Below are 17646 nucleotides of genomic sequence, written 5' to 3' on the forward strand. Positions count from 1 at the left end.
AATAAAAATACACAGGTCGATTTAAACTGACTTGCTTAGAAAAAAACGATTTTTCCAATTTTGGTAGAATTTTTTTACTTTGATGTTATAACTCGCTTTTTGAGATCATTTCAGTGTGGAAAGATGGGTCACACATGTGGTCTAGGGCTATCACAAAAAATGTACCACTTTGAACCCGCTCCACTTAATTCGTTTGAACTAATGCGGCACATTAAATCAACATGAAAATTTTCAGGGAACCGATCTACGTTTATGCCAAGACATCATTCTTTCATCTGGAGGAGTTATACTGCTTTTTTGTCACCACCAGGTGTTAAAATAGAGTTCAAAGACGAAATTACACTTTGTCTAGGAATTTTAATTCAAAACGATAGAAAACACTTTTGGTTTTGTGTAACTGCAATATGGGTTCATGGTACGTACACCCATGCCCTTAAAAGTCGCTTGGGACCCATAGTGTGACCCATCAAATCACACTGAAATTGCCCAAGTAAGCGATTGGTTACCATCTCAATACGATAAAAAATGTTTTCACCAGAGTTTCGTAAAAAAAATACAAAAATACACATTTTTTTAAAAATATCTCTTTATTTTCGCGCAATTAATAGCCGACCCACAATTCAGAATTAATATTTTTCTTGGCAACCGCCGACACAAATGCACGTGAAGTTTGCCAAGTATTGTGGGTGTGACAATGCCATCACAATCAACAAGAATACAGTTATTTATAAATACGTTTGAAAGAAGACGATTTAGTCGTCACCACCTGTCATCACTTCCATGAATTCTGTAAAAATAAAAATGAGGAAAAAATTTGGCGAAGAAAATTCAAGTACCATCGTAATCCACAGTACCGGAACCATCAGTGTCGATTTCTGCGATGATGCCATCGAGTTCTACGTTGCTGAGGTTGCTGTCCAACTCGCGAAGAATTTCTTTGAGGGTCGCAGTGGTGATGTACCCGTTACCTTCTTTGTCGTACAAACGGAATGCTTCTTTGAGTTCTGATTGCATCGCTCCGGCGTCTTCTTCCGCCATGAATTTCGAAGCTAAAGTGATGAATTCTTCGAATTCCAGCTCGCCAGAACCATCCTCATCTACTTCTTGAATAATTTCTTGCAGCATCTTTTCGGTGGTCTGAATACCCAACATGCTTAAAATGGTACCGATCATGACGGTTCCAATGCTGCCTTTTTTCTCCACATCGAAGGTGTCGAAGGCCTTCTTAAGAACTGAAGAAAAAATGTTTAAAAAAAACGACAAAACAAAACAAAACTTACGATTGATTTGATCCTTGCTAAGCTCTTCCTGTCAACAATCAAATTATTACCACTAAAACAAAACGACGCTCTTACCATTGTGGCGTTTTGGCACAGAATATAAGAAGTGTAAAATCTCCGAAAACTTCACTTTTATCTCTCACTGGTGCAGAGGGTGGGGCACAGTCTATATTTTTTCAGAAACAGCTGCTCTACTTTTAATTAATCGTAAAGAATCGAACAGGAGCGGACTAGGACGGAATTAAAACAGTTTTAAAATAAAAAAGGTTGTAAATATGAGACGTGACGTCAGATTTATGATTTACAACTTTCCTTGAGTTTGTCGGGTCGTTTCAGTGTGAAATGATGCGTCGCACGTGGGGTCTACGACGTGCCGCTCAATTTGTACCATGGCTATATACCAAGGTAAAAGTCACCGGAGACTCATAGTGTGACCTATCATTCCAGGCTGAAATGAGCTAACTAAAACATTGGTGTTAGTCGCGTTACTATAATTTTATTATTTAAGTGTTTTTTTAATAAATTCGACAATATCTCACAAAAGTCCAGTGTTTTAATTTTATTTTTTTATTTTTTTTTTGTTTAGTGATTACACGTCGTTCTCTTCAACTTTTTTTAACAACCATAACAATTCAATGGGGACAAGATCAGATATTTGGAGTGGGCCAGATGCTGAAAATCCCTCATTCTCTCCCTGGTTTTCACGACATAACAATGTGCTCAATTTATGAAACCAATTTATCACCGATGCTCCTAAAGCGCACGTTTTAGAAGCATCTTATACCTGTTTTCTTAGTTGGACATTTTCCAGGCGGCGACCCAATCAGATAATCGTTTATTTTGAATTTTAATCTGCTATAAAGTACTCATAAAAGTTAATGTACTTCGTTGCTAGACCAGAGGATATTTATTTCGGTTGACAACAAACGTTTTGTTGCATTGTAGGAAGTTTCACAGTTAGTTAACTATAATCTAAATATACTTGGAGATGGCACAGATATATAAAGAAATTAGAATGCACTATGTTAGACTCATTAAGTGCAGCCCACGTAAGAAACGGAATATTTCAAGATTTGACTAAAAATATGAAAAATCATTAATAAAAATGACGTAAATGTCGAAAGTGATTATTATAATTATTGGTACATCGGAATACCTCGAAAATACGTACATAATTTTAATAGCCTTTTGTGTGTCAAGCGGTAATAACCGTTAAAATTCTTATGATAATAACTGCATGTTAAGTAATTGCTAATATTGATTAATAAATATTTATGAAACGAGTTGCAGAAAGTTGAAAAAAGGTGAAGAACCGTGTTCGAGAGTAAATTTCAGTTTGGTTTGATGTGTCACACTATGGGTGTTATGCAAGTTTTACGGTGGTACCATCACAACCTAACGTACGGTATATCTTGCAAACCGTTGCCCCAATCTCGCGAAAATTGTTAAAAATGGACTAGTCAGAAAATTTTAGTGTGATTTGATATGCAACACTGCAGTATTGCGCCAATTTTAAGAGTACAACGTTTGGTACCCATTGGTACCACTTTATAATTGGGGTTTTAGTTTGTATGTGCGACATATGATTTCAAGCTACTTTTTACTGGGGAAGCAAACTGTGATGTCAAAAATGTCATTTATGCAAGTTTGAAATGTACCATTTTGAGTACATGTTGTTTTAACCCACAAGTGTGACACAAGATTTTAAACTACATTTTTTCGGAGAATCAAACTGTCATATTAAGAATTCAATTTTTACAACTTTGTGATGTTCTGGTCACAAATTATGGTAGTTTGACTTTGAAATATTGTTCCAATCAGTCTTTCCCAGTCACTAGTCGTTTAACTCGAAAAAATTAGATTGATTTAAGGTGCCACACTTGGTATCTGTAATAATTTTTTTAGAGTACCATGGAAGGTACCATCTAATAAACTTGCTTTTAGAAGGCAAGTGTGACATATGATTTCAGGCTACAATTGTCTGAGAAATTCAACCATGGCAATAAAAAATAAGAAAAATAGTCAATAAATGAACCACGGTACCTCCCAAGAAAAATGTTGTTGTACCCCAGAAGTGTGACCCATCGTTTCAGACTGAAATGATCCTAGGAAGTCGAAACTGCCGTTGAAAAATCAATCAACTTACAATAAAGTTTTTTATTTAAAAAAATTATCATAATCACGTGTCTCTGCACACTCCTGTAAAATCAATCATCCAGAACCCCGTCCTTGTGCAGAAAATTTCATACCATTTATATAATCCATTCTTACAATCACGACAGTTAACAACGCTTTCCCATTTGTGATGTTGCAATACCGCAAGTCTGCAATTTCTTTATCTAATTGCCCACAATTTACTCCACGCGCTCACTCACTCTCTATCTTATGTCGTTCGAAGTACCCAGACAATTGTTCGAATTTTTAATTATGTTAATTAAGAACCTTGGCGATTTTGCATTGTTTTCGGAAGGAAAGTAACGCCGTGTCATAGTCTGCATCGAACCAGTTCCACAAGTAGACAGGTGAGTTAAGTTGGCGTTGGATGGTACCTGCTTGATGGTGTTTTTGTAGTACCATGGGGTTCGAGTACGAGTTCAAAGCACAAGATGTGATAAACGAAGGGAGAACAACGAAGGAGGCTGTGAACGAGATGAAGAAGTGGATGGCGGAAGCAAAGCTACCGGAAGTTCCGGAGGAATTGATTGTTTTGTTTTTGTTGTCTTGTAAAAACGTCATCGAGGATACTCAGGATACTGTTAAGGCATATTTTAGGATAAAAATTGATGCTCCTGAGATGTTCACGAAGAGGGATATTGATAGTGAAGAGCTCACGAAGGCCATTAATGTCGTGTAAGTTTTTTTATCTGTACAATCTAGAGGGTGTGGTGGAAAAAGATGACAATCTGAATTTTTTCATGGCAGCTATGATTTATCTCTCCGGGCATTTGGAATGTAAGAGTTCGCGGTTACGTTGAACCAGACACAAAAAAAGTGAGAGAAATTTTCAAATCTTCAGTAATTAGGGTATTGAACCTTGCTGGTTTAATATGTTAATTACTTTAGAGAAAACCCATTTTTGTCACATGCACGGAAACTCCTCTTTTCACTAAAAACTAATTTAATTGTTCTAATAATATCAGACTAATTATCCTCTTAATTTCCTAAGTAAATTACATGTTTAATGTGTATTTAATTGCATATCATGCGTCACGCCATGTCGTCTTTTTTTTACAGAAACACTGTCAGCATTCCTAAAAGAATGCCCAACAATACAGTTATCCACTTTTTCAAAGTTGTTGACCCCAACTACCAAAATTTCGATTGGATCCAGTCGATGAAACTCGCCTATATGCTCCTGGAGATCAGCCAAAGAAGCAATCCACCAAATGAGTTGGCTGTTCTCATTGATATGAAAGGAGTAAGAATTTTCTTTTTTGCTGACTCGCTTATTATTGTTGTTTTATCAACGTCAGCGATTAAATGACAATGATAATATGCATCGCTGACCTGATTACGACTGCATTTACACGTTTTTAATTGACAAAACGTTAAGAATTGATACGTGAAGTCGGAATGTGTTAAAAACGGCTTAGTTAGGTCATTTTAGCGTGAAACGATAGGTCACACTACTACCATCAGGTTGTTTTAAATAACGGTACCACTCGTGGTACCACTTTCGATTTCACTAAAATTATTATAATCTTAGCTTGTGAAACGTGAAATTGAGCCGAAATAAGGCGTTTATGAAATATGTGATTGTTTTAGAAAGTTTAGTTGGTACTCATTGGTTTTACAAGCAAAAAACCGACAACAAAAGAATGAAAATGCAGATTTGATATTATTGTTGTTTTATTCAGACAATTTCAGGCTGAAATCATGTGCCACACTTGTGTAATTAAACGACTTCTACAAGGTGGTACTATCTTGGTACTACACTTAAAATGTTTGTAGACCAAAGTGTGGCACATCAAACCAAGCTAAAATTGTTCGTGTAATTAATTCGTGATTGTTTTATCTGCGTTTGGAGTTTTTGAAACAATGTGGTGGTAATAAAATTTTAATTAAACTTTTAAATATGAATCTAACATCACAGTTCTATTTTTTAGTCAATTTTAGCTTGGAATCATGTGCCGCATTTGTGCTCCATAACAAATTTTACTATATGGTACTCACCATAGTACCACCATAAATTTGGGCCCAAAAACAATTATAATGTTATAGTTGGGTTTGTGAGGTAATTCTAGTCTGAAATCATGTGTCACATGTTGATTTTCGCACAAATATAGCAAGGTGGTACTTTTGATGGTACCAATTTTGGTGTTTTTTAAAATAGAGATAAATATAAAGTGTGACCCATCAAATCAAGCTAGAATTGTCTTCTTAAGCGAGTGGTGGTGGTTAAAACACCATAATAAAAATATTTTGCATTGACACCCGTAAAATTGAGATAAAGGCTTGAATTGTTTATTTAACCACACTATTCGTTTTTTTAATCAATTTTGGTCTGATGTCATGTGCCGCACCTCTATATTTCAACAAACTTCATACGGTAGTACCACAATGGTACCACTTTTAGAAGCGTGCTACACCCTAAGTGTGACGCATCAAATCACACTGAAATTGACTGACTAAACAATTTTCTATACTCTTTCTGACGAAAAACCTTTTTTAGGTGGGATTTATGCACCTCACTCGCTTCAAACTAGGCGCCGCGAAGAAATTCCTCGAGTTTCTACAAGAAGCAATGCCCTTACGCATTAAAGTCATTCACATCATCAACTCTAATTACATTCTAGACAAGATTTTGTCTATAGCTCGAGTTTTTATCAAAAGCGAACTTATGGCTCTGGTAAGTCAGTAATGGTACTAGTTTCCAGAACTAATTTTTGTTTTCCAGATCCAATCTCACCCTCCGGACACCGACATGACTCAATTTCAGAAAGAGCATATTCCGCCATCTTGTTTACCGAAAGAATATGGCGGCAAATTACCTACTACGGACGAACTGAACCAGATTTCTATCCAGAAATTTCGCGGATTGAAGTCATTTTTTGAGGCGGAGGAAAAAATTATTAGTTTTCATAAATAAAACAGTGTGATAAAATTTACAATAAGAGGGGTAATTTTTAATTAAATGGGCTTTCATCTTTAAATATTCGTTTTTAATTTATCGTACGTTCGGACTTGGTGCTCTAAGTCATTATAGAATGACGTCATTTTTCTCATTTCAGTGTATGTGTTTTGAGCGAGTACTGCCGCGTCTGGTAAAGTACCACTGTAATCACCAGGAAGACATTCTTTGGGGAAATCTAGAATCTCGTCCATGTTGGCACCACTGGGATGGAAAATAATCTGAAAAAAAAGTTGTAGAAAAAACATTGTATGGAACACGTTTTACTTACCGCGTCGTACAACTCTTTTTTAAGAAACGGTTTGATAATGAAAAGTACCTTATCAATGAATGGGACAGTGTTCAAAACGTGCACTTTTTTAATAGGGCAAGGAAGCCCTTCTTGGATATACTGGAAGAACTTTTGAACCACCCCTACTCTTAATCTGGTTAAGTGAAGAAGTCCCGCCCCTTTCATGTCGATCACTGTCAAAAAACCATCAGCTGGACCAATCCGCAACGAGAGATCCACAATCAAAAATATCAACTTGGCGAGTTGAACCAAATGAAAGTTATGATAAGACGTATCATTTAACCTCGCAAAAAACACAATTTCGTTGTTTCCCGTCCTTGTTGGCATCACTGCAATATCACTGAAGAAGAATTAAAAAGATCGAAACACAGTGAAATAGTTACAAAACTGTTGTTGCTTGTTTCATATCAATGCCTTCTGGATCCAAATTATAAAACAAATCAGGCGACTTGATCCGACACCTTAAATACTTCTCGATGATATTCTGGGCGGTGGCGACTTGATTTTGAGACCCCCATAAAAACAAAGCGAGTTGTTCGTCATTTAGAGGTAGTCGCTCTTCGTTGCACCACACTTGCAACTGTTTCAACGCCTCCTTTGTGATTTTCTCACCGATTTTTTCACTAGCCTTAAAGGTGTACCTTGGCGACATTTTTACACTGAGGCGCAACAGCTGTGGAGGCTTAATAAAGCGCTCTTTTGTTTATAAATTTGAATGTCGTTGGCTTAAATTTGCTGAATTGCAATCGCGAAAGGTTAAAACTTTGCTTATTGTTATTAAAGTTGGTTATTGTGTCGCTGTTTTTAGGTTGTTTCCAAATTATTGTCGAATTTGCATATTATTGAAGGTTTTGCAAACCGGGTTAAGAGAGTGAAAAGATTTCTGTAAAACCGACAGGAGGCGTCAGATCGGTGTTTAAAAGTGACAGTTGTCTTTTTCAGACAATTTCAGTGTGGTGCGATGGGTCACACTTATGGGTTAAAACGCACGCGTGGGATTGTACCATTTTGAACCCATTTCCAAACGTGTCCTACACCCAACATGCGACACATCAAATCAAGGTACTTTTGTCTAATGAATGCAATAATAAACATTTAAAATAAATTCAACGAGTTTTTTTGGATTTTGTAAAAAAAAATGTATTTATTTCAAATTTCTACAGTATTCCGCTACGACTTCTTCTTCAAGTTGGTAAAACTCCTTGAGATCCCGAAACTGCCGAACTGCCGTTTCGTTCAATTCTTCGCACGTTGCCAAATTTCCCTTGTACTCTCTGGGCAAACACTCCGCCGGAATGTGTTCATGGAACTCCTCCACTCTCAGTTTTGGTGGATGTGGTATAATCTTCAAAAATTAATAAAAATTATTAAAAAAATTACTTTTTAAAAAATTACCAGTTGTATCAACTCGCTGCGCAAAAAAACCCTAGCCATAGCCAACGCCCTGTCGAAAATATAGTTGGCGTTGAGAACGTGAATTTTTTGGATTTTTATCGGCATCCCCTCTTGCATGTAGCTGAGGAACTTTCTGACAGCACTGAGTTTCAAGGTCGTCAGGTGCATCACAGAAGCCTATGGAACAATAGAAAATCGACCGGAAACAAATTAACTTACACCTTTCATGTCTAGGACCACGACCATTTCATTTGGGGGATTTTCGTACTGACTCACGTCTACCAACATAAAACCGAGTTTCATCGATGTTATTAGATCGAAGTTTCTGTAGTTGGTATCAATGAGTTTGAAAAAATGGATGATGGTGTTGTTAAGCATTCGTTTCGGAATACTGACACAAACTCTGAAAAAAAAATGACAGATCGTTGTCAAGGTTACGCATATACAGGGTTTCTATAAAAGAATATAACATCGTAGAAATGTCAATTTTACCCCAACTGTCAAAATTTGACAGTGTCACTATTTGAGGTAAGCGGCAAGTCAGTTGTTTTCCAGAGCACACCGGATGTTACAATCTTTTGTGGAAATCCCGTACTCACATGACTTTCATAGCCTTCTGCAACTCTTCACTGTCCATGTCTCTGTTTTTGAACAATTCAGGCGCTTCGCTCTTCCTCTTAAAATAACTCTTAATTGTATCTTGGGTGGCTGTGATGTCGCAGCAACACGACAAAAGAAAGATGGCGATCATTTCGTCTTGAATTTGTGGTATTTTCATTGTGGCTATCCATTGTCTAATTTCTTCTATTTTTTCTTCGGTTACGCGCCCTCCTTTAATGAGAGTTTCCACTTGGAAGTTGAATGGTAGCGCCATTTCTCTATGACTTTTGACGCACTTTTGACTGATCTGTTTTACATGCGATAACGTGATTCAAATGAGGCAAAATAACAACTATTGTTAGTGGTAATGATAAGGGGGCGGTCACCAAGGTTAAACAGATGCAATGAGAACTGTGATTTTCAATAAACGATAGCCAAAATTGCTTGTCATTTCCTTTGGGCGGCTTCTAGGAGGATATTGACGTCATTAATGCGCGTTTGGGGCGATTGCGGTGTGGAGTGATGGGTCACACGTGGGGGGTAAAATGGGGTGGAGCGGAATGTACCAGGCTGAACCCGGAGACGAAATTTTTTATTTTTATTACCATAATTGTCTTCATTATATTACATTAGATTACAACGGGTCACATCATACTTCGAAGTGTATATGGAGATGTACCATTTTGAACCATTTTCTGAAGGCTAAGAAAATTCTAAAATGTAACATATCAAATCCAACTCTAATTTTCTTAATAAGAGATTAAAGATAATCTCGGATCTCAACATTAAAAAAATTTGAATGATTTAACTGTCAAAGTGACGGATATTGTCCATTTAAATTTTTATTGCCATAATTATACTTTTGAGACAATTTTACCTTGGAGTTAGGGGTTACACTTCATATTTTTAACCGCTTATAGGAATGAACCATTTTGAACCATTCTCTAAAAATTAAAAAAATTGTAATATGTGACACATCAAATTTAACTACAATTTTCTAAATAAGCGATTGATGATGGTTTTGTTCTCGATACTGCAAAAATTTAAACTATTTACCATCCCACAACATGTCAAAGTGATGGGTGACGTCCAAATAAATTTTTACTGCTATATTTACGCTTTTTAGATTATTTTACCTTGACGTCATGGGTCACACTTCATACTTTAAGACGTTTTTAAAAATGAACCATTTTGAACCATTTTCTGAAGGCTGAGAAAATCCCAAAGTGTGACACATTAAATCAAGTTACAATTGTCTAAATAAGCGATTGGTGCTGGTGTCACTGACGATTCTGCTAATTTCGAAGCATTTTACTGCATTTAATTAATGAATTTTTCCACAGCTTCCTAATCAGACACTGACCTAGTTACATAACTCGTTCTCTCAATTAAACAAACATTAATTAATCCTCTAAAGTCTTCAAATATGAACCAGTGTATAATTTCGGCACAGCCAACCTTGACGATTTCCTTAAAAGAGATTTATCAAGCTCTCAGGATCATTTCGATAATTTATTTAGTGAGATCGTGAACAATGTCGTTACCGTACGAGATAAAAGCCGAAGATTTAATCCGGGATGGAAGAACAAGCCAAGAATTTGTGGAAGAAGTGAAAAATTGGTTGAAAACGACAGATTTGCCGGAGCTGCAAGACGAAACAGTTGTGTTATTTTTGATAGCTAGTGAAAACAATCTGTCAAAAGTCCAAAGAATGATCAAAAACTACTTCAAGATAATGTGTAGGGCACCGGAAATCTTCACCGAACGTGATATTGACAGTCACAGCTTGAAGAAGGCGCGGGATGTGGTGTAAGTGTCAAACAATTTCTTTTCGAAGAATCGAAGACGGCCATGAACTGGTTTTTCATTGCCAACCTTGAAATATCCGAAATTTACAGCCTCCGGGCTCTTCGCATTTCTTCTGTTTACTTTCACTTTCATCGCGTTTGCAGGATTTCTTGCAACCTTCCGAAGCACCTCAACAAAACCTCCATTCAACTGTTTCGCCTCTGCGACTCTGATTACAAAAAATTCGTCCTAGCTGATGCCAGTAAGTTGGCAGCAATGCAAGTGCACGTCCACCAAAAACGTCAAATTCCCGATGACAATATCCTCATCATTGACATGGATGGCGTAACCTTGAACTTGCAATTTTTTTCTTTTTCTTGACAATAATCTTGCAGATTTCGCTTATGCACCTCACTCGCATCAAAGTAGGCGTTCTGAAGAACATCATCGAGTTTGTTCAAGAAGGAATGCCGTCGAATATTCAGAAAATTCATATTCTCAACGCTAATTATATTGCCGAGAAGGCCTTGAATGTTGCGCGTTTGTTTATCAACAGCCAACTTGCGGCTAAGGTAACTTGATAAGTGGTAATGACGTCATTTTGTTGGTTAGATGCAGGTGCATTCCACGAGTATGTCGATGCAGGAATTTCATGAGAAGTGCATTCCTGCGACGCATTTGCCACAGGAATATGGTGGGGAATTGCCGAGTTATAAGGAGTTGCAAAAGGTCTCAATAAGGGAATTTCGGGAATTGAGACAATTTTATGACGCGGAGGAGAAACTTATAAGGAAATATTCTAGTAACAAGTGAGAGAAGTAGCACCAAAGTAAGGTTACGTCGTAATATTATAGTCAGGACACCCTGTATATACAAATAAATTAAGCTCAGAGTCAAAGAATTTGTTTATTTATAAGAAATAAGCTTCTAGATTTAACTTAGGCAATATCTCGCTTATTTACGGAGTGTATTGGTGCTCATTTTACGCAGAATTTCGCGTAGAATCCAATTTTCAAAGCTCGATATCTCCGAAACTAAAAAAGATTTTGAGAAACGGTTTGCGCCATCGTTTTTCTCGGCTCATTCTACTCTAGAATAAGCCCTCAAAAGTCGAAAATTCGATGGTTATTTTTTTGGACAAAAAAATTTTGCGACTCAATCGATGAAAAATTTTCAATTTTTCATTTTTTGATCGCCTCTCGTAAACTACTTGCCCTATCGATGTGAGATTTGGCCAGTCGATAGATCTCGAGCTCCTTTTTCGATTGATATAGAACTCAATGATATTAAACGCAGTTTTCGCCCCGAAACAGCGTCTTGAAAATGACCCTAAAATCACCCCCTGAAAATATAATTCGGTCGATATCTTGTTTATTTGTATTGAATATTTGACTTATATAGACTCATTTAACGCAGAATTTCGCGCCGAATCTAAAAATATCCTTATTTTTCTCGTACGTCAACAAATAACTGAGTTAGAGGCGTTTGAAATGTCGGGTTGTCGCCAGAGCGCCAAAATTTTGGAGGTTCGAAAACAAATTTGCTCAATATCTCGAAAATTACGACAGATCGAAAGAAACGGTTTTTGCCATCGTTTTTTTCGCAATTTTTTACTTAAGAATTTTTTCTTAGATTTTCCAAAAGTTGAAAATTTGATTTCGTCGAATAAAACTACATGTGAAACTTCGGTTAATATCTCGCTGAGTTTTAGAGCAAACTTGAGTTGTTGGGGCTCATTTTACGCAGAATTTTGCGCAGATTCTAAATCCGGGCTCGAATTTGACATACGACCACAAATGACTGAGTTATGGCCGCTCAAAGTTTCGAAGCATTTGTTAAACAATGACAGATAAGAGAGCCAATTAGAGCGTCGCATCTCCGCCCAATCAGATAACAACGCGCTAATTACTAATTGTTTCTTCGTTATTACTCTCTGATACGTCATTATTATCACTTTATCACCAATTAGCGCATCCTTTCTCCACCCACTTCTAAAATCGACCAATCTCCGGCGCTTAGCGTCGCGACGTGTCTCTGTCAGCCCTTTGATTGGACGCTGATATTGACAAAAATACAAAACGTATTCTGATTAGTCGAAAATAACGCCAATTCAATTCTGCTTTCCGATTGGTCACATACAAAAAACCCGTAAAACTAGATTAAAACAAGTTTTCAAGGCAAAATCGAAACGAATCTTGATCAGTTTAAGTCGGTTAGTAAATGGAGTCAAATGTTACGCTTCTCAGTGCAAACCATCATCAGCGAAGGCCGAGTCACCCAAGCCGCCCTTGATGCAATCAAAACTTGGTTGCCAACATCAAAGTTACCATGTCTCCCCGACGAGTTCATAGCCCTCTTTCTTGTTTCTTGTGTCAACAACATCGAGGACACCCAAAAGACGATCCTCGCATATTTTAAGATAAAAAATTCGGCGCCATATCTCTACAACGACTTAAAAATGGCAAATCAAGACATCGAGGAAGCCCGAAGAGTACTGTAAGTTGTCGAAACGTCGTCATAGATTAACCTGTCGCAGAGGCATTTGTGTTCTTCCAGAACGGATGGAGAACAACGTCGCTGTTTTTTGTGCACGCCTACTTGATACGAACTACCGGAAACTTGATATGGTTCCCGTAATCAAGTACGCTTGCATGACGTTGTTTATGAGTCAAATGGCAAACCCGCCGAGCGAAGCGATCGTCGTTTTTGATTTGAAAGGGGTAACTTCACTCTCGTAGCGAAAACACGACTTCACACTCTTGATACGTAATTACAGATCGGTTTTATGCATATCACGTGTCTCAAAATGGCGGTGGTGGCCACTCATCTCCGGCTAATCCAAGAAGGCCTTCCTCTTAAAATCCGACAGATTCACATTCTTAACACCAACTATGTCTTCACTAGGATTCTAAGCTTGTTTAAAATGTTCATCAAGAGCGAGCTTTTGGATGCTGTAAGTCTGACTTTTCATAATACAATAGCTCGCACGAGTAGAGTACAAGATTTTTTCTACAATTAAAGTGGCATAACTACTTTTACGCACTTGTGTCTTAAAAAATGACATTTCGAAAATAAAATGACAGTCAAAATGTCAATTTAAGACAGCGATTGTCAATTTTTTTTAGTTCAAAGTTCATACGTCCGGTCTAAAACTAGAAGAATTCCACGAGAAATGGGTGCCGGTGCGGTGTTTGCCCGTGGAGTACGGAGGCGAGGCGGGAACATTCGACGACTTGATGCACAAGACAGAGGCGGATGTTAAAGACATGGAGGAGTTTTTTGAGAAAGAGGAGGAGCTCCGCAAGCTATATGTAGTATGATTGGTTAACACAATAAAAAAGGGGCGGGGTCTGTTTTATCATTGGTTTATAACGCCGCTTCTTAATTTCTGCTCCTCCCTCAGGAACTCCAGGATCTCCTCAGGTTTCTCCCACGTTGTCTTGATTAGCTCTCTTAGAGGTGGTAACTCCCCTCCGTATTCCCGGGGGAGGCAACTTTTAGGAACGCACTCTTGATTGAATTTCGTCACGTCAAAGCCCGCTGGATGGGTCTTGATCTACAACGAAAGATATACTGGTTGTACCACGAATTGTACCTACAGATTGGAAAATCTCCGACTTGATCATCATTTTGAAGAAACTCAACCCTTTATCAAAGACGTAGTTGCTGTTTAGAATGTGAATGCTTCGGAATCGCAGCGGAAGTCCCTCTTGAACATACCGGATGTGGGTGAAACAAGGACCCATTTTAATCCGAGTGAGATGCATAAAACCCAACTACAAAAAAAAAGTGACTTGAGTAAGCGACAAAAACCGACGTACCCCAGCGACATCTGCAACTAGGATGAAGTCATCTGGGGGGTCGTACAGTTGGCACCAATGCAGAATAACATTTGACAGTTTTAACAAAGAAAAAGCTTCACAACTCTTGTAGTTCGTATCGAGTAGCTTACAAACAATAACGACAGTGTTTCCTAACCTCTTCGGCATTATAGCGACACCCCTGCAACTAGAGTTATTACCGCACAAGGTCGGTAAAGTCTACTTACAGCACTCCTAGAGTTGTTTTCAATTCTTCACAGTCGAAATCGTTGTAAATTCGCGGCGCACTGTTTTTTATTTTGAGATACGTAATGATTGTTTCTTTTGCTACGTCAATGTTGTTGTAACAAGACAGAAGAAACAAAGAAATGAACTCTTCGGGGAGGTTTGGTAACTGCGTCTGTTGTAACCACTTTTTGACGGTGTCTATGGCCACTTGATTTGTTTTTTTGTCTTCAATTAGTTTTTTTGTTTTGAAGCGAAATTGGAGAGTCATTGTCACTACTATTGCGATTTTTAGTTTAAAGGAAACTGATCTAGAACTCAGTAAGGACAGAATTTATAGTTTCATTGGAAATTTATCATCAAGTTATCGGAATTTCGACTTAACGCACGTGCGTAGCAATTTTGTTATGTATTGCTTTTTTACCAAAGGTGAGTTGGATCGTAAAAGTCGTACCAATTTAGTTATTCACTAAAAATATTTTTAAACAAGCAGAAAAAAAAATTAACAAGAGGCGATTTCAGGGACACGTTTCAATTTCATTTGTTTTTATTGGGATTTCGACATAATATACACACGTGTGAACCAGTTCCCATGCTTGGAACATAAAAGTTTATAGTACCGTTTTAATTACTGCGACCAAATTAAATTTTAATTATCAAAATTGACTTTTGTTGACGATTTTAGCGAGAAATCTTGTGTCACACTTATGGTTTAATGTCACTTTGGGGCGTTGGTACCGGTGGTACCAATACAAAATTTTTATTAAAATCTGAAGTGTGCCACATTATTTTAGTAGAGTTAACTTTCTCAAATAATGTTAAATTTAATTTTTATTGTCATGGTTAAGATTGTTTGACAATTTTAGCTTGAAAGTTTGGGTCACACTTATAGCTTTTTGTTACTTTAAAATGTTGGTTCCGGTGGTACCACTATAAAATATTGTTCTAAACAAAAAGTGTGGCACCTTATTTCAAGGTGAAATTTCCTAACTAATCGTATAGTGTTTGTTTAGATTTAGTCATTTCAAGGTGGTACTAATTACGTGTATCAAGTAAAGTTAATTTTGTTAAAAAATGAATAATTTTATTTTTATTCTCATAGCTAACTTTGTTCGACAATTTTAGCTTGAAAGTATGGGTCACACTTATAGGTTTTCGCTACTTTTAAATGTTGGTACCGGTGGTACTACTATAAAATATTATTTTAAATATCAAGTGTGGCACATCATTTTAAATCAAAATTTTTTAACTCATTGATTGGTTGTTATTTTGATTTTAAAATGGTACTAATTTTGTACATCCAGTAAAGTCCAAGTGGACAAAAACCGTTAAATTAATTTTTTATCTTTATACTTCAATTAGTTCGACAATTTTAGTCTGAAAGTTTGGGTCACACTTATAGTTTTATGTTACCTTGAAATATTGGTACCGCTGGTACTACCCAAAAAAATTGTTTAAAATATAAAGTGTGGCACATTATTTCAAGCTAAAATTTTCTAATTAATAGAATGGTGTAAGTTTTAGTTTAATCACTTTAAGATGGTACTAATTACGTGTAAGAAATCACGTAAGTTTTGCCAAAAAATGATAAGTTTAATTTTTATTATTATATTTAAGTTTATTCGAAAATTTTAGCTTGACAATATGGGTCACACTTATAACTTTACGCTTCTTTCAAATATTGGTTCCGGTGGTACCATTTTAAAACGTTGTTTTAAATATGAAGTGTGGCACATCGTTTCAGACTGAAATTGTCTAATTAAGCGAATAATGATTGTAGTTTTATTGCTGGATAAAAATTGTGGCTAGAATTCGTCATTTTAAATGTAGAAAATCCTACAAATTGTACTGTTTTATCCTTATCATAAACAAAGGTTACACATGTTGCTTTTTCAAGGCTAAACAACTAATAGTTATTACTTGTTTCCTTCCAGTTATCAACTCTTTGTTGTTGATTGTGTCACAAAAACATTTAAACGAACTGGATCCCTATATTTACTAATTTTTCTCACAATCTATAAATAAAACTATTGTAACATTTTGTAAGCTTTGATCTGATCCTCTTCATCCCGATAAAACTGCCTTTTTCCCCGGAAAGTATTGTACGTCTGAAGGCTCAAAGTCCCTTGATCCGGTAACGTCCCACCGTAATCCTCCGGGAAACAGTCCTTCGGGATCCACGTCCGGAAAAACTGCTCCATATCCATGTTACAGGAATGAAATTTGATCTGAAACCCCCGATAAATTATCAGAAATCGCACCATCAGAACGAACCATATTGTACAACTCTTTGTTCATCAGTGGCTTCATTATGAACATAATCTTGTCGATGAAATAGACAGTATTGATAACATGAATTTGCTTGATTTTGCAAGAGTACCCTTCCTGGACAAAACTGAAGAAAGTTCGCAGAGGCCCAATTCGCAACTTCGTGAGATGAAGGAGCCCTAGACCTTTGAGATCGATGACCACTATCAACCCATCTGGGGGGTCCTCGTGCAGCACTGACTCCCCGACCATGAAAGTCAACTTAACAATCTGCTCGAGGTTGAACCTGTGGTACGACGTGTCCTGAAGACGAAACAATATGATGGCGTCGTTCTTCGGGGTGCGTCTGGGGAAGACCGACAACTGACTGAAAACTCTTTTTTATAACACTTCAAAAAGAATCTTCGGGGTTTTTACCAGACTCTCATGGGCTTCTGGATGTCATCCGCGTTCATGTCTCTGTTGAGAAACAGATCAGGAGCGCCATTCTTGCATTTGAAGTGCGCATGGATGGTCTTCTGGGTGGCTTCCAGGACGTTGTAGCAGGAGAGGAGGAAACACACGAGTTGTTGGTCGGAGAGGGTGGGGAGTGGTTGGGTTAAACACCATTCTTTGAGTTGGTTGAAGGTGTCTTCAGGGACTCTTCCTTGGTCGATGAGGGCGCGGGCGTTGAATGGATACTTTGGCGGCATTTTGCAGAATGGGATTTTTTGTGCGTTGGAAAAGTGTGGTATTATCGTGGGTTTGTAGGGATTTACGTTTTATTTCCATTAGGTGGACAAGGTAAAACGGGGTAATTATAGTGATTGGAGAAGAAAATTTTTTCTTATCTTCGTGTTAGCTTGG

General features: G+C 37.3%; 8 protein-coding genes across 9 annotated transcripts; 3 read left to right on the forward strand and 5 right to left on the reverse strand.

The window, feature by feature from the left end:
- Nucleotides 1–568: 568 nt before the first annotated feature.
- On the reverse strand, nucleotides 569–1433 carry LOC148177994 (troponin C-like). Its single transcript, XM_088032576.1, has 4 exons — nucleotides 1356–1433; nucleotides 1281–1308; nucleotides 837–1232; nucleotides 569–787 (listed from the first exon to the last, which is right to left on the reverse strand). The coding sequence occupies exons 1-4, from the start codon at nucleotides 1356–1358 to the stop codon at nucleotides 753–755; spliced, it is 462 nt and encodes a 153-aa protein (XP_087888702.1). The 5' UTR covers nucleotides 1359–1433; the 3' UTR covers nucleotides 569–752.
- Nucleotides 1434–3544: 2111 nt separating this feature from the next.
- Nucleotides 3545–6433, forward strand: LOC148177995 (retinaldehyde-binding protein 1-like). 2 transcript variants are annotated; one of them, XM_088032574.1, is made up of 5 exons: nucleotides 3545–3802; nucleotides 3852–4130; nucleotides 4515–4698; nucleotides 5953–6129; nucleotides 6178–6433. In XM_088032574.1, the coding sequence occupies exons 2-5, from the start codon at nucleotides 3856–3858 to the stop codon at nucleotides 6367–6369; spliced, it is 828 nt and encodes a 275-aa protein (XP_087888700.1). In that variant the 5' UTR covers nucleotides 3545–3802; nucleotides 3852–3855; the 3' UTR covers nucleotides 6370–6433. The 2 variants fall into 2 exon arrangements, with proteins under 2 accessions (XP_087888700.1, XP_087888699.1); XM_088032573.1 differs by having other exon boundaries at nucleotides 3545–4130.
- LOC148177996 (alpha-tocopherol transfer protein-like) lies at nucleotides 6429–7455 on the reverse strand. The gene is made up of 3 exons (XM_088033434.1): nucleotides 7087–7455; nucleotides 6683–7043; nucleotides 6429–6632 (listed from the first exon to the last, which is right to left on the reverse strand). The coding sequence occupies exons 1-3, from the start codon at nucleotides 7353–7355 to the stop codon at nucleotides 6429–6431; spliced, it is 834 nt and encodes a 277-aa protein (XP_087889560.1). The 5' UTR covers nucleotides 7356–7455.
- A 392-nt stretch (nucleotides 7456–7847) lies between these two features.
- Nucleotides 7848–9024, reverse strand: LOC148177997 (retinaldehyde-binding protein 1-like). The gene is made up of 4 exons (XM_088033435.1): nucleotides 8698–9024; nucleotides 8318–8501; nucleotides 8099–8275; nucleotides 7848–8048 (listed from the first exon to the last, which is right to left on the reverse strand). The coding sequence occupies exons 1-4, from the start codon at nucleotides 8970–8972 to the stop codon at nucleotides 7848–7850; spliced, it is 837 nt and encodes a 278-aa protein (XP_087889561.1). The 5' UTR covers nucleotides 8973–9024.
- A 1086-nt stretch (nucleotides 9025–10110) lies between these two features.
- On the forward strand, nucleotides 10111–11535 carry LOC148177998 (alpha-tocopherol transfer protein-like). The gene is made up of 4 exons (XM_088032572.1): nucleotides 10111–10507; nucleotides 10651–10831; nucleotides 10882–11058; nucleotides 11099–11535. The coding sequence occupies exons 1-4, from the start codon at nucleotides 10233–10235 to the stop codon at nucleotides 11297–11299; spliced, it is 834 nt and encodes a 277-aa protein (XP_087888698.1). The 5' UTR covers nucleotides 10111–10232; the 3' UTR covers nucleotides 11300–11535.
- A 1053-nt stretch (nucleotides 11536–12588) lies between these two features.
- On the forward strand, nucleotides 12589–13858 carry LOC148177999 (alpha-tocopherol transfer protein-like). The gene is made up of 4 exons (XM_088032575.1): nucleotides 12589–12982; nucleotides 13023–13206; nucleotides 13263–13439; nucleotides 13612–13858. The coding sequence occupies exons 1-4, from the start codon at nucleotides 12717–12719 to the stop codon at nucleotides 13804–13806; spliced, it is 822 nt and encodes a 273-aa protein (XP_087888701.1). The 5' UTR covers nucleotides 12589–12716; the 3' UTR covers nucleotides 13807–13858.
- LOC148178000 (alpha-tocopherol transfer protein-like) lies at nucleotides 13845–14803 on the reverse strand. The gene is made up of 4 exons (XM_088033436.1): nucleotides 14535–14803; nucleotides 14308–14488; nucleotides 14086–14262; nucleotides 13845–14042 (listed from the first exon to the last, which is right to left on the reverse strand). Exons 1-4 carry the CDS (start codon nucleotides 14801–14803, stop codon nucleotides 13845–13847), a joined length of 825 nt encoding a protein of 274 aa, XP_087889562.1.
- Nucleotides 14804–16503: 1700 nt separating this feature from the next.
- On the reverse strand, nucleotides 16504–17641 carry LOC148178001 (alpha-tocopherol transfer protein-like). The gene is made up of 3 exons (XM_088032506.1): nucleotides 17218–17641; nucleotides 16807–17167; nucleotides 16504–16760 (listed from the first exon to the last, which is right to left on the reverse strand). The coding sequence occupies exons 1-3, from the start codon at nucleotides 17490–17492 to the stop codon at nucleotides 16560–16562; spliced, it is 837 nt and encodes a 278-aa protein (XP_087888632.1). The 5' UTR covers nucleotides 17493–17641; the 3' UTR covers nucleotides 16504–16559.
- Nucleotides 17642–17646: the final 5 nt, after the last annotated feature.

Source organism: Gnatocerus cornutus, chromosome 3 (genome assembly GCF_029298725.1).
Source record: "Gnatocerus cornutus isolate USDA-ARS CGAHR chromosome 3, icGnaCorn1.1, whole genome shotgun sequence".
Lineage (NCBI taxonomy): Eukaryota > Metazoa > Arthropoda > Insecta > Coleoptera > Tenebrionidae > Gnatocerus > Gnatocerus cornutus.

Excerpts from the sequence above, each read along its gene's own strand:
- LOC148177994 (XM_088032576.1), bottom strand. Across the intron at positions 1,233-1,280 it reads TAGCAAGGATCAAATCAATC|TTCTTAAGAAGGCCTTCGAC; the intron begins GTAAGTTTTGTT and ends TTTTTTCTTCAG. Across the intron at positions 788-836 it reads CGGTACTGTGGATTACGATG|AATTCATGGAAGTGATGACA; the intron begins GTACTTGAATTT and ends TTATTTTTACAG.
- LOC148177995 (XM_088032573.1), top strand. The coding sequence starts at position 3,856 with ATGGGGTTCGAGTACGAGTTCAAAGCACAAGATGTGATAAACGAAGGG. Across the intron at positions 4,131-4,514 it reads ACGAAGGCCATTAATGTCGT|AAACACTGTCAGCATTCCTA; the intron begins GTAAGTTTTTTT and ends TTTTTTTTACAG. Across the intron at positions 6,130-6,177 it reads AAAGCGAACTTATGGCTCTG|ATCCAATCTCACCCTCCGGA; the intron begins GTAAGTCAGTAA and ends TTTGTTTTCCAG.
- LOC148177996 (XM_088033434.1), bottom strand. The coding sequence starts at position 7,355 with ATGTCGCCAAGGTACACCTTTAAGGCTAGTGAAAAAATCGGTGAGAAA. Across the intron at positions 7,044-7,086 it reads AAACAAGCAACAACAGTTTT|TGATATTGCAGTGATGCCAA; the intron begins GTAACTATTTCA and ends ATTCTTCTTCAG. Across the intron at positions 6,633-6,682 it reads AAAAAGAGTTGTACGACGCG|ATTATTTTCCATCCCAGTGG; the intron begins GTAAGTAAAACG and ends CTTTTTTTTCAG.
- LOC148177997 (XM_088033435.1), bottom strand. The coding sequence starts at position 8,972 with ATGGCGCTACCATTCAACTTCCAAGTGGAAACTCTCATTAAAGGAGGG. Across the intron at positions 8,502-8,697 it reads CAGAAGGCTATGAAAGTCAT|AGTTTGTGTCAGTATTCCGA; the intron begins GTGAGTACGGGA and ends TTTTTTTTTCAG. Across the intron at positions 8,049-8,098 it reads GCAGCGAGTTGATACAACTG|ATTATACCACATCCACCAAA; the intron begins GTAATTTTTTAA and ends TAATTTTTGAAG.
- LOC148177998 (XM_088032572.1), top strand. The coding sequence starts at position 10,233 with ATGTCGTTACCGTACGAGATAAAAGCCGAAGATTTAATCCGGGATGGA. Across the intron at positions 10,508-10,650 it reads AAGAAGGCGCGGGATGTGGT|GATTTCTTGCAACCTTCCGA; the intron begins GTAAGTGTCAAA and ends TCGCGTTTGCAG. Across the intron at positions 10,832-10,881 it reads TCATCATTGACATGGATGGC|ATTTCGCTTATGCACCTCAC; the intron begins GTAACCTTGAAC and ends ATAATCTTGCAG.
- LOC148177999 (XM_088032575.1), top strand. The coding sequence starts at position 12,717 with ATGTTACGCTTCTCAGTGCAAACCATCATCAGCGAAGGCCGAGTCACC. Across the intron at positions 13,207-13,262 it reads TCGTTTTTGATTTGAAAGGG|ATCGGTTTTATGCATATCAC; the intron begins GTAACTTCACTC and ends ACGTAATTACAG. Across the intron at positions 13,440-13,611 it reads AGAGCGAGCTTTTGGATGCT|TTCAAAGTTCATACGTCCGG; the intron begins GTAAGTCTGACT and ends AATTTTTTTTAG.
- LOC148178000 (XM_088033436.1), bottom strand. The coding sequence starts at position 14,803 with ATGACTCTCCAATTTCGCTTCAAAACAAAAAAACTAATTGAAGACAAA. Across the intron at positions 14,489-14,534 it reads AAAACAACTCTAGGAGTGCT|GGGTGTCGCTATAATGCCGA; the intron begins GTAAGTAGACTT and ends CTCTAGTTGCAG. Across the intron at positions 14,043-14,085 it reads AGTCGGAGATTTTCCAATCT|ATCAAGACCCATCCAGCGGG; the intron begins GTAGGTACAATT and ends CTTTCGTTGTAG.
- LOC148178001 (XM_088032506.1), bottom strand. The coding sequence starts at position 17,492 with ATGCCGCCAAAGTATCCATTCAACGCCCGCGCCCTCATCGACCAAGGA. Across the intron at positions 17,168-17,217 it reads CAGAAGCCCATGAGAGTCTG|TCAGTTGTCGGTCTTCCCCA; the intron begins GTAAAAACCCCG and ends AAGAGTTTTCAG. Across the intron at positions 16,761-16,806 it reads ACAAAGAGTTGTACAATATG|ATCAAATTTCATTCCTGTAA; the intron begins GTTCGTTCTGAT and ends CGGGGGTTTCAG.